General features: G+C 43.3%; 1 protein-coding gene and 1 long non-coding RNA gene across 4 annotated transcripts in view; one reads left to right on the plus strand and one right to left on the minus strand.

The window, feature by feature from the left end:
• Positions 1-609: 609 nt before the first annotated feature.
• The window catches only part of CIDEC (cell death inducing DFFA like effector c), a 188,533-nt gene continuing 174,258 nt past the window's right edge, over positions 610-14,884 (minus strand). The window contains exons 1-6 of one of the 3 annotated variants that reach the window (XM_059663548.1): positions 12,648-12,707; positions 11,266-11,343; positions 10,302-10,455; positions 3,423-3,581; positions 3,154-3,341; positions 610-1,194 (exon numbers count right to left, since the gene is read on the minus strand). In XM_059663548.1, the coding sequence (XP_059519531.1) occupies positions 1,032-1,194; positions 3,154-3,341; positions 3,423-3,581; positions 10,302-10,455; positions 11,266-11,318 (717 nt within the window). In that variant the 5' untranslated portion in view covers positions 11,319-11,343; positions 12,648-12,707 and the 3' untranslated portion in view covers positions 610-1,031. Of the gene's footprint in view, positions 1,195-3,153; positions 3,342-3,422; positions 3,582-10,301; positions 10,456-11,265; positions 11,344-11,593; positions 11,705-12,647; positions 12,708-14,884 lie in introns of those variants that run through there. The other 2 variants (XM_059663545.1, XM_059663547.1) reach the window with 2 other exon arrangements.
• Positions 8,436-13,297, plus strand: LOC132215394 (uncharacterized). The gene is made up of 2 exons (XR_009448515.1): positions 8,436-8,906; positions 9,129-13,297. It is a non-coding gene; the product is annotated as an uncharacterized LOC132215394 (long non-coding RNA).

The raw sequence follows: 14,884 nt of genomic DNA on the forward strand, positions 1-14,884 counted from the left end.
GCTTTGGTAACCCAGGCCTTTGTCTTTGTTCTTAATAAACCCAAATAGATTTTAAGTAAGGGTCAGAAATGACACTTTGTTGACTCTGAGAGTTATAGACTAAAGCATGGTCACCTGCAAACATTTTTTGCTTGTTTTGTTTGACTTGTCCTATATTGAAAAATGCCAGCTCACACTGATGAGAAATTAATATTCTTTGTGGCTACCTAACAGCTCGTTTTGAAATCCTGAGGCTGAAAGTTCTGAACTGTCTGCCAAGCTAGGGAAGGCATTGATTGAGAGCCGTGTTACAGCTTGGTTAGTGCTTTACCACCTGAACACTTAAAAGGTTGTAATAAAATTCAGCGGTGAGAAGTTAGAAGAGTGCCTTAATCCCACCCTGCCAATCAAAACCTTCTGATAGGCAAATTTCTTTTGTAAATTATTACTTAGTGTATGGATTATATGGTTTGCTTAAGTCTCTGATTCAGCAGACATTTTTGGCAGAAAAAGTGCTGTTTCCTGTAACCCCGTATGTTGGAGACTGGTTTGACAATAGATTCCTCTTTTCCTTTAGACCTGTCCAACCTTCCAGATAGAACTCATCTCCAAAGAACACAGGCAAAGATGTATCAGCATAAACCATTTATTGCCAACTCTCTAATATCATATACTAATGGGCCTGACAGTTCACTCAGGAGTATTAGGGATGGGGGCCAGGAGGTAGGGAGTGTGATGAAAGTACAGCATGTGAGGACCGGTAGCCGAGGGGCAGACTTCGTGCCTAGCCTGCTGGCGACCAGTCTTGGTCAGCTAAGCTACCTTGGACAGGGAGGAGCTAGGCCCTGACAAAAACCCTCCACTCTCCTTTGGCCATCCCATCCCAGGCTTCCAGCCCTCCGCCCTGCTTCCACATTCATAGTCCTGTGTGGGTGAGGGAGACGTAGGGAGGTAAGAAGCTCTCTAACTGCCAGGCTTGTGGGCGCTACCAGCTGAGCACGGGGTTCCCAGGCTAGTCCTTGGCTGGAGAAGGCCTTCGAGGACTTGGGCCTTCATTGCAGTATCTTCAGACAGGTCGGGATGAGGGATGGGGCCTTGCCCTTAGGGGGCTGCCCCTCCTCTGTGGCATCCAGAAGCTGCTGCATGTAACAGGAGGTGCCGAGCAGCATGTGGCCCGTGGCCTGCATGCTGAAGAGGGCCCAGCGAAGAGCTTCCCTGGGTGGGATGAGAAGGCAGTAGAGTTAAAATACAGAGAAAACTCCTGGCTGCATCTCCTAAATGCTCCTCCCCCATGCTCCCTTACTAATTTCATAACTTGCAGAGTGATATGCAAATAGGAACAGATGCTGCCTTCCCCCAGCAAATGGGAAAGGGTCTACAGGCATTACCTGCAATTGTACCTTAATTGAGATGTCCAAAAATTCAGGCTCATTTAACAAGGCCATTTATTTGTTTGTTTGTTTAATTTATTTTTTTAATCCTCACCGGAGGATATTTTTTCCATTGATTTTTAGAGAGAGTGAAAGGGAGGGAGAAGGGGCTAGGGAGAGAGAGAAAGAAATGTCGATGTGAGACACACATTGATTGGTCGCCTCCCACATGTTCTCTGATTGAACTGATTGAACCATAACCAAGGTACATGCCCTTGACCAGGAATTGAACCCGAGACCCTTGGGTCCAACAAGACCTATTATTTTTGTAATACTACTTGGACCAACCAGTATGACATGATCTACATCTCATGTTATGTAGATGATGTTATATTGATCTACGAAACATGAAGATCATAACTCTGCCTTCACAACATCTGTTGTGGACCCTGGGATCATAGTGATCCCACACAGGGTTAGGAGGTTGAAATAGCATCAATCACTTAACATGGGGTCTGATGTGTAGAAGAACAGGGGAAATGTGGGGTCAAGAGTAACTGGTTGACTGCTTGACTACTTTAACTAAGTTCTTAGCCAAATCTGTTTAAAAGATAGGTGAGAATCACTAGTGGTGTCAGTCCCAGGGGGGGATCAGGGAGGGGAAAACAAAAGGAAAATAAGTACTTCCTGGTTGATTTTAAAACTTGTCTTCTATTAACCTTCATTTAATAAATTCTGGTCAGTCCCAATATGCTAAGATTGCGGGTTCAATCCCCGGTCAGGGCACATACAAGAAGCAACTAATGAATGCATAAATAAGTGGAACAACCAATCAATGTTTTTTCTCTCCCTTCCTCTGTCTCTAAAAATAAATAAATAAATTCTGGTGGAGGTAGGGGTGGAGGGCAGAAAAATCATTAGAACCATAAACATCTACACATAAAAATACTTTGAAATTCTCTGAAATCAATAAAAAATATATTTTAAAAGTATATTTTATTGATTTTTACAGAGAGGAAGAGAGAGGAATAGAGAGTTAGATGAGAGAGAAACATCAATCAGCTGCCTCCTGCACGCCCCTAACTGGGAATCAAGCCCAGGACAAAAGTACATGCCCTTGACCAGAATCAAATCCCAGACCCTTCAGTCCTTGGGCCAACGCTCTATCCACTGAGCCAAACCGGATAGGGCTATTTCAACATTCTTTTTTTTTTTTTTTTAATATATTATTTATTGATTTTTTACAGAGAAGAAGGGAGAGAGATAGAGAGTCAGAAACATCGATGAGAGAGAAACATCGATCAGCTGCCTCCTGCACACCTCCCACTGGGGATGTGCCCGCAACCCAGGCACATGCCCCTGACCGGAATCGAACCCGGGACCCCTCAGTCCACAGGCCGACGCTCCATCCACTGAGCCAAACCGGTTTCGGCTATTTCAACATTCTTGATGAACATACATATGGGTGGGGTTTTGAATTCTGACACATGTTCATTTTTAACAGATTAGAAGACTACTTAGGAAAATTTACTATTTTAAGTGAAAAAAAATAATTATTATAATAGAAGATAATTAGAAAAACTAAATATATCCCAGTCCTACCTGGAGGAGTATGTGTACCCCTTTGGCATACGTGAGTGAAATGTAAAGCACTAATTCAGCCGTAAGATCTAGCACATGCTGTCATGCTTTGTCAGCATCAATACCAGTTCCGGGCCCTAAAAGGCTGAGGTCCATGTGAGCAGATAGGGGCTCTCCATTGCTGCATACCCACCCTGCCCCCAGCGAATCCCAATTTACTCACTTCATCACGCGCTTGGCCCCATAGCAATGAAGATTGTAGGAAAGGGAGTATGTGCCATAGAGAGTTGCCTTTACATTCAGGCAGCCAATGAAGTCCTGTGGGTTCAGCTTGTACAGGTCAAAGGTTACTCGGGCCACGTCGATCTTCTTGGCAGGCTTATGGGAGAGGGAGAGTTGGTACCTAGAGCCCTGAATCAAGACAAGTGTGTGGTTGGCACCCCTCAAGGACTTCTGATTCCCAATGTTCTCCCTCCACAGGTGGCACCTCACCTGGTCTGATGGGGGCTGCCATTTCTGCCCCTTCTGGAGGGCCATGAACACTGTGTCGTCTGCCAGCGTTTGGAAATACTCTTCTGTCTCTACCACTGTGCCATCTTCCTCCAGCACCAGGAAGAAGGGCTTGTCTGCCAGCATCAGGGTGTCCCGGACCTGGGGAATAAGGTTGGTGATGCGTCTGCCACCCCACGCAGCCACAGAGCTGGTATGGGGAAGACCCACATCACATCACAGGGAAAGAGCAAGTGGCCCAGAGTCTATGGAATGGGACTGCAGCTCAGGCTGTTTCTGTGCGATCACCATCCAAAGACTGTATTGTGGTATCTCTTGGTACCTGGCATCATGGTTAATATTCTAGAAGAGTGCTGTCCAGTAAAAATATAATGGAAGTTACATGTGTAAATTTCTATTGAGATATAATTCATATGCTATAAAATTCGACCTTTTAGAGTATGGAATTTATTGTTTTCCCCTACATTCACAAAGTTATGCAACCACCACCACTATCTAATTTCAGAATCAAAAGAAACCCAGTACCCATTAGTAGTCATTCCCCATTTCCCAATCCATAACAGCTTCTACTTTACAGGATTTGGCTGTTCTGGACATTTCATGTAAGCAGAATCATACATTATGTGGTCTTTTTACACTGGCTTCTTAGTATGTTTCAAGGTTCACCCATGTTGCAACATGATTCCCTCCTCTGTATGGTTGAATCATATTCTAAAATATAGATATACTACATTTTTAATTGATTCATCAATTGATAGACCTGTGATTGTTTCCCTTTTTGAGTATCACGAATAATGCTGTTATGATCATTCCTATACAAATTTTTGGGTGAAAATATATTTCCTGTTTTCCTGGGTATATACCTAGGAGTGACACTGCTGAGTCATATAGTTGACCCCATGTTTAACTTTTTAAGGAACTACCAAACTGCTTTCAAAAGCAGCTGCATCATTTTATATTCCCACCAGCAATGTATGAGGATTTCAATTTCTACACAACCTCATCAACACTTGTTATTGTCTACCTTTTATTTTAGTCAGGCAATTGGGAATGAAGTGATTCTGATTTACATTTCTCTAATGACTAAGATGTTGAATACATTTTTCTGTGTTGTTACCCGTTTGTGTTACATTCTTTACAGCAACATCCACTCAAACTCTTTGTCCATTTTTAAATAGGTTGTCTTTTTATTATTGAGTTATGAGTTCTTTATATAGTCTGGATACTCGATCCTTATGAGATATGTGATTCACAAATATTTTCTCCCATTCTGTGGATTGTCTTTTCATTTTTTCATAGTGTCTGTTGATGCAAAACAAGTTTTTAATGTTGATTTTTCCCCTTTATGGTTGGTTGTGCTTTGGTGCCATATCTAAGAAACCAAAGTCATGAAGACTTACACCTATGTTTTCTTCTAAGGGTTGTATAGTTTTAGATCTACATTTAGCTTTTTAATCTAGTTTGACTTAATTTTGTACATAGTGTGAGGTAGGGATCCAATTTTATTTTTTGCATGTGGTTATCCCATTGTGCCACCACCATTTGTTGAAAAGAGTATTCTTTCTCTATGAATAGTCTTGGCATCCTGTAAAAAAATCAATTGACCATAGATACATGGGTTTATTTCTGGACTTTCAATTCTATTCCATTGATTTGAATTTTCTAATAGCATACCCTGGCCAGTGTTGCTAAGTGGATAGGGCTTCGACCCAGTGCACTGAAGGGCATGTACCTGGGTTGCAAGTTTGATCCCTGTCTAGGCACCTCGGAGAGGCAACCAATTGATGTGTCTCTCTCACATTGATGTGTGTGTCTCTCTCTCCCCCTTCCTCCCTTCCACTCTTTCGAAAAATCAATGGGAAAAATATCCTCTGGTGAGGATAAATAAATAAATAAAATTTCTAATAGCCACATTAAAAACAGGTAGAATTACATGTAATATATTTAACTCAATCTAAAATATATATAATTAAGATAAAAATTTTATAAGATTTTACATTTTTTCCATATTAAGTCTTCAAAATCTTATATGCACTTTATATGTAAACACATCTCAATTTCAACTAGATAAATTTCAAGAATTTAGTAACCACATATAACTAGTAGCTACTGCATTGGATAGTGCAACTCTAGCGATAAAGAGACATAGTTTGAATTCTAGATTCTCTACTTCATTGTTCTGAACTTAAGTCACCTAATTTCTCTAAACTAGTTTCATAATCTAAAATGTTGAGGCAAGTACATTAGAACCCTCACAACAATTAAATGCAAAAGTGTGAGATGATAGCTTAGGTTTAAATCCAGTGAATAAACTTGGCCTCTGCCCCTAGAAAATGGGAATAATTGTAACTACCTCAAGGTGATGATGATAAGAAATGCTATATATAAGTCATTCGGCAGAGTCCATAGTCCGTAGTGTGCATTTACTAAAATTTATACTATTCTAATTAAAATGGAAAGAGACCCAGGCAATATGGACCAAATGTGCCGGAGCCCGTCCTTCAGAAGCTCGTGGCTGCCTTTGGAGAGCTGAGGAGTTTAGCTGACCAGGGGATTATTAGCTACCCTTATTCTACCAGAGAAGTTGTCAACATAGTCAAGCACTTACAGAAATTTCCCACCGAAGGTCTCTCCAGTGTGGTTAGGAACGTGTTTGACTTTGATTCCTACAACACCGACATGAGGGAGATTTTAATTAACACTTTGCACAAGTACGGGATACCTATTGGAGCAAAACCTACCAGTGTGCAGCTGGCGAAGGAGTAAGGCAAACTCACTACTGATAAAATGCTGTTGAGTGTTACTGTTCTAATTCTCTGAATCATGCTAATAATTCTGAATCTACTTTATACTCCACTAAACTAAGTTGGTGTAGAAATTACTTTGCACAAGTAAACTTTTCAAATATATGTTGCTATTTGCTGGCTGGCTTTCAGTTAAATAGCATTATTTAGAAGCCTGTAAATTGAGAATTTCAATTTTGAATGTTCCAAGAGTAGATGTAATATAATCAAATAAAGGGAAATATTTGTTTCTTTAAAAAAAAAAAAAAAAAAATGGAAAGAGACCCATGACATGTTATAGGATGGAAATTCAGCTCTATACTACATAACCCCATTTAAGTTATATATAAGGATAGACTATTTAGGACAGTCACAGTCACACCATTAATTCTCTTGGAATAGTAGAATTTTCACTTTACTTTTCTTGGATTTGTTAGAGAACATATTTTCCTGCTTAAAATCCTTTAATATAGGCCTGGGATGAGCAACACACCAACAGCAATGAACACACCTAGCTCCCAGATCTTGGTTTCTGAATACCATTCTTCACTACAGTGAAACAGACCTTCTTAGAAAAAAATGGTGAACTCTAGGGCTAGGGCAGGAAAAGTACAAGATGAGCCTGTAATACCTTGTTGTGCCAGAAAGTCAGAAAGCACAACACAGAAATAGGGCTGAAGGGAGTCTCACTGGCCAAGTCTGGGACAATTTGAGCATCAATAAATAATCTGTTACCATCCTTATATCCCATTTAAGTGATGATACTTGAGTCTTTTTGATATAAATAAGTAAATAAATTGAAATTTAGATGCAGAATGAGATTTTACTTAGTGCAAAGTACTTCCCTAGAAAATAATTAACAGAAAGGAAAAAATAATAACTTTATATAGAGAAGCCTGACTGTACCTTTAAAAACTTTTTTTTTTTTAGAGAGAGAGAGAGAGAGAGAGAGAGTTGTTCCACTTATTTTGTATGTGCTCTGACTGGGGATTGAACTCTCAACCTTAGTATTTGGGACAACGCTCCCACTAACTGATCTACCTGTCCAGGGCCCTGACCATACTTTTTTATTCAAATATTCAAAGTTAAAAAACAGTAATGTGACAAATCAAAATTGTATGCAATTAAATAATTCTAAACTAAAGAAGCATAAACAAAATAACTGGCTTTTAATCTTCAAAATAGTAAAGGTCATGAATGCCAAGGAAATTGAGGAACTGTTTCATACTGAAGGAGACTAAATAGGTGCACAGTTTTGGCCGGTGTGGCTCAGTGGTAGAGCATCAGCTAGTGCACCAAAGGGTGACGGGTTTAATTCCTGGTCAAGGGCAGGTACCTGGGTTGCAGGTCTCTCCCTGGTGCAGGTCTCTCTCACATCAATGTTTCTCTAGCCCTCCCTCCCTCCTACTCTCTTTAAAAATCAATGGGAAATTATCCTTGGGTGAGGATTAAGCCAGAGAGAGAAAGAGAAATTCCATGGCCAGCAGCTCAGTTGGTTAGAGCATCCTCTAATACACCAAAGTTGTGGGTTCAATCCCGGGTCAGAGCACATACAAGAATCAACTAATCAATATATAAATAAATGGAACAACAAATCAATGTCTCTGTCTCTTCCTCTTCATTTCTCTCTCTCTTTAAAATAAATAAATTAAAAATTTAAAAAAAAGAGAGATTCACAATTAAATAGAACACTTGATCCTGACCTGGGTCCTTTTGCTACAAAGCACATTATTGGAATAATTGCAAACACTTGAATGTAGTCTCAAGATCAAATGGTAGTTATATAATATTGTATTTTGCCTGATTTTGATGGTTGTATTGTGATTATATAGGAGAATATCCTTGTCTGGAGAAAACACACATTGATGTATCCAAGAATGACAAGCATTAGGTCCGCAACTTGCTTTCAAGTGCTTCAGGAAGTCTCATTGCTCTTGCAAATTTGTTAGTTTGAGATTGTTTCAAAATTAGTTTTCATTTTAAAAAATCCCCCAATGGCTTTCTGTTATCTTTTTTTTTTTTTTAAGTATTTTTATTGATTGCAGAGAGGAAGGGAGAGGGAGAGAGAGAGATAGAAACATCAATGATGAGAGAGAATCATTGATCATCTGCCTCCCGAACACCCCCTACTGGGGATTGAGCCCGCAACCCTGGCATGTGCGCTTGACCAGAATTGAACCTGGGACCCCTCAGTCCGCAGGCCAACGCTCTATCCACTGAGCCAAACCAGCTAGAGCTTTTCTTTTAACATGAAACCCAACTGTTCTCTGCCATGGCCAATAAAGGACTTCATACCCTGGTCTCTCCCAGCCATATCTCCTTACCCTCTCTCCCCTCATTTTCTCTGCTCCTTTCTTTCTGTTGCCAAATTTGGAAAGTTAGTCTAGATAGAAGGATGTCTTCCTAATTCCAAGTAGACTTCACTTCTGACCTATGGTCCATCTTAGAAAGCTGCCCCTCCCTGCATCCTCTGCAGTTAGGGCTCTGACTAGGAATTCCCAAACTCAGTGGCTATAAGAATCTCCTGAAGAATCTGCTAAAATGACAATTCCTGTGCCCCACTCATGACCTAATCAGTCTCAGGGGGAGAAGTCTGGGAAGTCATGTGTTAACAAGGCCATTGTAATGCATAAGGTGGTCCCTGAACCTCAGTGTGAAAAATAGTGCAGAGTCTAGACCAGGGGTGGGCAAACTTTTTGACTCAAGGGCCACAATGGGTTCTTAAACTGGACCAGAGGGCCGGAACAAAAGCATGGATGGAGTGTTTGTGTGAACTAATATAAATTCAAAGTAAACATCATTACATAAAAGGGTACGGTCTTTTTTTTTTTTAGTTTTATTCATTTCAAACGGGCCGGATCCGGCCCGCGGGCCGTAGTTTGCCCACGGCTGGTCTAGACTCAAGTGTGAAAGAGCCCTTTTGATTCCAGGCACAAGAAATGCAGTCTGGCACAACCGGAAGCCTTACAAGGGAGGGGAAATTGGCTTCCAGGAAGACTGGACCTAATTCAGAGAAATGGGGGAGAGAACCTAGAATAGAGGGTTAGGTCGGCTATGATTTTTTTTAATACTTTTTTATTGATTTCAGACAGGAGGGGAGAGGGAGATAGAAACATCAATGATGAGAGAGAATCTGTGATCAGCTTCCTCCTGCACATCCTCTACTGGGGATGGAGCCTGCAACTCAGGCATGTGCCCTGGACTGGAACTGAACCTGGGACCCTTCAGTTCGCAGGCTGACGCTCAATCCACTGAGCCAAACCAGCTAGGGTGAGCTATGATTTCGATATGTTAAACAGACTAGTAATTGGAAGCCTAATTCAAACATTGGATCTGTGTCAGGCACCTGGACTTGCAGATGAGCAGGGTCCCATCCCCTGGAGCTGATAAGCTAGTGGGGCAGTGAAGCACATGACTAATATGGAGCCAGAACAGATGAGGCTGTAGGCCGGGCAACGGAGGAAGATACCCCCAAGCAGTGGAGAGGAAGCTGGAAATGGGGAAGGGTGTCATTCTTGCCTGCTGTGACTACCATCCACAAGCGTTGTATATCCTTGGTTTTCTCCCCTGGAAGCTTCCCTGATTAACAGTTTGAAGAAAGCCTTCTACAGCTATTTAAAAAATCCTTACGTGGAAGGTCAGTATAGGAAACAGACTGAGGAGAACTGCCCTGGCTGAAGGGAGGAGATGGAGAAGGGAATGTCTAAAATCTTGCCCATTTCCCCAGCTTCCCGGCACTTCTACAAGTTTAAGAACGACTGTAAAAGGCAACCTAAGGATCCTTCCAGGGAGCAATTATGCTCTGAAAATACCACTGATGTTGATATAGGAAAGCAATATACTGCCCTCCCCCTGTCAACGGACAGACAACACTAATCAACTGGACAGCACTCCAGGCAGGCACTACCAACCCACTTGACCTGGCCTGAGAAAGGAAATCTTTCCGCCATGTAAGCCATGAACTTCATCCTCACTGAACTTGCAGCTCATGACCTGGAGGACAGAGGCAGCAGGCAGGGCCAACTCTGAGCCAAGGTCCCAGTGGTTCGGCTGTGCAGAGGTCAGGCCTGTCCCTCACCTTGTGGAGGAGGTCCTCCAGGCTGTGCGCCGTGATGCCCTTCCGCACACTCCGGTCCTGGGTGCTCACTCTGCAGGGCCGGGCTCTGAGGGGCTCCGGGCTGGGCTCCGACAGCAGCTGCTGGGTGACCACCGAGGTGCTCACTGCCACATACCTGGGGGTGGTTTGGGGCATTAGGATAAGCTGCCTGCTGCTTCCCAGCTCTCACCCCATAGCAATCCCCCTAGGCTGAGTTCCCCATATTCCTCCTCCCCTACCACCTACCAGGCCTGCTCTAGATAGTCTTACTACTCAAAAGTCAGCCACATCAGTGCATCTGAGACTTTAATGGGCATCCAAGTCCTGTGGGGATCTTGGTGAAATGCAGATTCTGATTCAGTAGGTCTGGGTGGAGTGTGAGATTCTATGTGTCTGAAAAATTCCCAAGTGATATTGACTCTGCGGGTTCTCAGACCATGAGGGGGAACAGTGATAGAAGACCCACCCCACATTCCCCCAATTCCACTTTCCTCTCTTGGCCTCACTCTTCTCACCTGTAAAGTGAGATAAAGTGGCGAAGCTGACGTCAGTGTAAGGTGGTGTTGTGCTCTGACATAACACAATGTAGAACCAACGGAGTGGAGGGAACCTGGGTTTTGGAGTCAGGCAGGCAAAGTTAGAATCCTGGCCCCACTATCCATTTGCTAGGTAATGGAAAGCATCCACTCTGTGCCCCAGCTCCCTCGTCTATTAATTTGGCATAATCATCCCCACTTCCCAAAGTCGTGGTGAGGCTGAAATGAGATCAAGAATGAAAGCACAAGCACTGTGTGGTGGTAATCTTGGGTCCCATTACAGAGCCCCTGAATCAGAACCTGCACTTTACGAAGACACACAAGTGACTTATGTGCCACTGAAATTTGAGAAGTTCTGCCCTACCGCTCTCAGGTAGCTCCCCTTCCCGTTCACCCTCGGCTCTCCTCACCTGGAAAGGGACTTGGGGTTGAGAAGGCTGAGGGACTTCATGGCGTATTCCATCCTCGTCAGCTGGACTGCATTGGACCTGGGAAGGAAGCAGAAACAGCTCATTACCGTGGACTGGGAGGGTTTCCGTTCTCTCATCATTTGACACAGAACCACCCCACCCCCATCCAGCAAGCTTCCACCCTGCTCTCTCCTCTCAATTCACAGACACCCTCCCCAGCCTTTTTTCTGTCCAGCCCTGTGCACACCGACTGTGACCAAGTTGGAGACCCCCTCAGTGCCCAGGCTCAGCCCCACTCAGCTGCTCCACCCTCCCTAGTACCACTCACTCCATGTTTCTCTGACTCTGGCTCTGCTCACACTGATCAGGGATCCCAAGTTGGAGCTAAAGACGCCCGGCCTGGTTAATTCCTGTCCCTGGGGGCAGAGTCCACTTTGTGCTGGCAGGAGGTGAGTCACACCACCTCACACTGCTGGGGACTGTTCCCTCAGCTGTAGTCCAGCGACATCACAGGCCAGGCCTCACAGGCCTGGTCTCTCCCGTAGGCCCTTGAGCAATCCAAACCCTCCTGAGGCTTCCCACTGACTAAAGGGACTTTGTGAGATGATGGAGAATGTTCTACATCTATTCTCTCTGTTTCCATAGCTACTAGCCCAATGTGGCTATTGAGCACTTAAAATGTTGCTAGGATGCCTAAGGGGCTGGATTTTTAATTATTTTTAATGCTAACTGGATTTAAATAGCCATGGTGTCTTATGGCTCCTGGCAACCATACTGGACAGTATAGCTCTAGCTGACAGCTTTGGGCTCACCTGCTACCACTTTTATCTCCTAAACCTCCATGCTCCAGCTTTGCATGTTCCAAGCATGCAAACGGCAGTCCCCTCCACCTGCAATGCCTTCCTCTGGCCCAGAGCTAAATGTTTGTAGTTTTGAAGCCCTAGTTGCATTGCTTTCCACTCCTTGGAAAGCCTTCGTACACAGCTCACAGAATTTCCCCTTCAACCTGCCCTTCCTACTTCTTAGCCAAGTGTCTATTTCTGTCTTAGCCCCCTAGGCACGGGGTGCCTGGCCCTGAGATGTTCTCCCTAATCCTAGCCCCCAGCACAGCAAGGTCCTGGCACAGAATAAGGGGCTCAAGGAGCGGTCATGGAAGAAAAGCCCCCTCCACAGTCAGGTAAAATCACTCTTTCCTTCTAAAGACGTGGGGAAGAGGGCTCCTCAGACCTGCCTTGCCTGTGAAAGCTCACTACCCAAGTCTGCTTGTTTGGGCCTCACTCCTCACTCCCATTCCCTATCCATAGCAAAACTCTGCCAAGCCCCACCTCACCTGCTCTCCAAGAGCCAAAAAACAAAACACCACAAAACAAAAAACTCCTTACCTCCCCCTCACAGTCTCCTAACCTCCTTATAGTACTGCCCTGCTCAGCTCAGCCCTCCCTTCATTTTATTTCCAGCTCCCGGGGGAAGCCCCTCCCCTGGCCTTCAGTGCCAGCTGGGGAAAAGAGCATGGGGAGTGAGTGTACAGCTTTCTCCCTTGGGATTTCAGGCCAATCTAACTTCCAGAAAATGCCCCAAAGGAGGGCAGGAGGCATGTTACGACAGCTTTGGGACGGGTCTGGCCCAGGACATGGCAGCAGGCACAGAGGGCACAGAAAACAGGCCCATGTGGGTTGTGGCTCCAGCACTGCCCGAGTTAGCTGTCTGAGTGCAGACAAATTGCGTTATGCCTGTGCACTCCAGTTTCTCTCCCTGTACTACAGGGAATAATGATTCCTGTGTCAAAGGATTGAGTGAGGATTTATGATAATAAAAGTAAAGGGTGCCCTGGCCGGTTTGGCTCAGTGGATGGAGCGTCGGCCTACGGACTGAAGGGTCCCGGGTTCTTCGATTCTGGTCAAGGGCACATGCCTTGGTTGCAGGCTCGGTCCCTGGTGGGGGGCGTGTAGGAAGCAGCCAATCAATGATTCTCTCTCATCATTGATGTTTCTATCTCTCTCCTCCCTTCCTCTCTGAAATCAATAAAAATATTTTTTTTTTGCATTTTTTAAAAAATATATTTTATTGAGTTTTTACAGAGAGGAAAGGAGAGAGATAGAGAGTTAGAAACATCGATGAGAGAGAAACATCGACCAGCTGCCTCCTGCACACTCCCCACTGGGGATGTGCCCGCAACCAAGGTACATGCCCTTGACTGGAATCGAACCTGGGACCTTTCAGTCCGCAGGCCGATGCTCTATCCACTGAGCCAAACCGGTTTCGGCAATAAAAATATTTTAAAAAATAAAAGTAAAGGGCTTTGCAACAAAGACACTTAATAGATAGAATATTGGTGTTATTAATGATATAATTATTTAATAATAGCAGAGACGAAGACCAGCAGACTAGCTGAAATGTGTAGTGATTTAGAGGGTAAGATCTATGACCCATCAATTCTACTCCTAGATAGATAGACAGATAGATAGATAGAAAGATAGATAGATAGATAGATAGATAGATAGAAAGAAAGGAAGATAGATAGATGTGCATATATATAGTATCCAAGAGACATAAAAACATATATCCATACAAAAACTTATACATGAGTGTTCATAGCATTATTCACAATAGCCAAAAATTTGAAACAACCCAAGTGTTCATCAATTGATGAATGAGTAAAAAAAAATGTGGTATATCCGTAAATAGAATATTATTTGTCAATTAAAAGATAGATGCTATTACATGGATGAGCTTTAAAAAAACATATGCAGAGTGAAAGAAGCCATTCACAGCAAATCCCATATATATTTTGATGATTCCACTTGTATGAAATATCCAGAACAGGCAAAACTATAAAGGTAGAAAATATATTAGTGGTTGCTTAGGGCTGGGGCTGGGTAATGGGAGAGGAATGGATAAGGGGTTTCTTTCAGAGGAGACAAAAATGTTATAATCCATTAATCTAATCATAACTTATTTTGGAGGTGGTTGCACAACCCTATAAGTGTACTAAAACCCATTGAATTGTATACTTAAATGGGAGAATTGTATAGTATGTAAATTATATCTCAATAATGCAGTTTTTAAAAAAAGAGTCCAGCTCAGTATGGCTCAGTGGTTGAACGTTGACCCATGAACAGGGGGTGCCTGGTTCGAGTCCCAGTCAGGCACATGCCTGGGTTGCAGGCTCAATCCCTAGTAGGGAGTGTGTGGGAGGCAGCCAATCCATGTCTCTCTCATTGATGTTTCTATCTCTATATCCCTCTCCCTCTCTCTAAAATCAATAAAAGCATATTTTTTAAAAAAGAAAAAAAAGTCCAAGTCTTGGCCGGTTTTCTCAGTGGTTAGAACTCAGCCCCCGCATCTTGAAGGGTCTCAGGTTCGATTCCCAGTCCAAGGCACATACCTGGGTTGCAGGTTCGATCTCTGCCCCTGGTCGGGGCACATGTGGGAGGCAACCAAGTGATGTGATGTGTTTCTCTCCCTCTCTCTCTCTCCATGAAAAAAAAAAGGGGGGAAATATCCTCAGGTGAGGATTAACAAATAAATAAATACATAAATAAATACATACATACATACATAAATAAATAAATAAATAAGAATCCAAGCTCGTCTTTCTTTCAGCACAGGGTTTTTCACA

The sequence above is a fragment of the Myotis daubentonii genome, chromosome 14 (assembly GCF_963259705.1).
Source record: "Myotis daubentonii chromosome 14, mMyoDau2.1, whole genome shotgun sequence".
In the NCBI taxonomy this organism is placed as follows: domain Eukaryota; kingdom Metazoa; phylum Chordata; class Mammalia; order Chiroptera; family Vespertilionidae; genus Myotis; species Myotis daubentonii.